This window comes from Lissotriton vulgaris, chromosome 3_2, assembly GCF_964263255.1.
Source record: "Lissotriton vulgaris chromosome 3_2, aLisVul1.2, whole genome shotgun sequence".
NCBI lineage: Eukaryota > Metazoa > Chordata > Amphibia > Caudata > Salamandridae > Lissotriton > Lissotriton vulgaris.
This window is the reverse complement of record NC_141690.1, coordinates 253,485,941-253,487,054: the sequence shown is the minus strand read 5'-3', so window position 1 is coordinate 253,487,054 and position 1,114 is coordinate 253,485,941. Positions and strand designations below refer to the sequence as shown.

At 44.3% G+C, this 1,114-nt stretch overlaps 1 protein-coding gene across 1 annotated transcript; it reads left to right on the top strand.

Moving 5' to 3' along the window:
- Window positions 1-229: 229 nt before the first annotated feature.
- On the top strand, window positions 230-913 carry LOC147725609 (uncharacterized). Its single transcript, XM_086964469.1, has one exon. The coding sequence runs from the start codon at window positions 230-232 to the stop codon at window positions 911-913; it is 684 nt and encodes a 227-aa protein (XP_086820595.1).
- The last annotated feature ends 201 nt before the right edge of the window (window positions 914-1,114 follow it).

Here is a 1,114-nt window from a genome sequence, read left to right as displayed (position 1 = left end):
CAACAGGACATATTTTTATTCATAAAATTGGTGAAAAAATTACTAGTTCCCAATTTTTAGCAGTATTGCGAAGGGCTCTGACATGCTTGGGGGAAAATCCAAAATCTTTTGCCACACATTCTTTTCGTATAGGGGCGGCTACAGAGGCTGGAAGATTGGGATTGGGTGTGGATGTGCTAAAACGCATTGGCAGGTGGAAGTCTAACAGTTATAAATGTTATGTGCGAAAATGACTTTGTTGTTTGATTACCTGGATGGGGTGCGTTGGTCTAATTTTTCTTTCATTTCATGTACTGTGCGGGGTGCAAATTCGAAGTTTAAACGGCAGACTTGGATAGGAGGCCATTCGTTTGTAAAGTGGGCAGCCCTGTTCGCAGAGGAGCAGATCTATGGACGATCACTGGGTATTCCTAGTGCGCAGCACGAAGTAGTCTGGAAGGGTAAAGGAGGCATGCAGTGGGACGATTTATTTCCAACATTAACACAGATGTTTCACATGCGAGGTTGTCCGGACCACCTTATCGTCCATGCAGGTGAGAATGATTTGGTTAGAATGTCAGGACTCGTGCTCATCAAGCAAATGCAACTTGATTTGACGGTGCTGAGGAGGAATTGGTCGACCACTCGCTTGTTTTGGACAGAGTTCATATACAGACAATCTTGGCGACAGGCCAGGTCTCATGCAGCAGTTGAAAAGGCCAGACGGAAACTAAATAAAGCTATGAGGGTGTTTTGTAAGGTGATGAAGATTGGGGTTTTACAACATGACAACATCTCGAGTAGCGAGAATCATCTCTTTCGAGATGACGGAGTCCACTTGTCTCAGTTAGGTATGGCCTATTATTTAGTTGAAATCAGAGACATGCTAGCGCAAGAGCTACAGGTGAATCTTTGGTGCAGTTCAAAATTGTAAAAGAAGTTTGTTTTCTTTGGGTGGGGCCAGGAAAACTCTTTGGTTTTGGAAGGAAAGCCTGCTGCATTGCTCTGGAGAGCCTATTAGCTCTGTTGTTTTCAGCTCAGTGGGAGTTCTGCCACTTTAAATACCCAGAAGCTTAGAAGCTGAAGGGGACTCCCAAATTGCACTTCTCTTTTACAGGGTGGTTACTGCTCTATC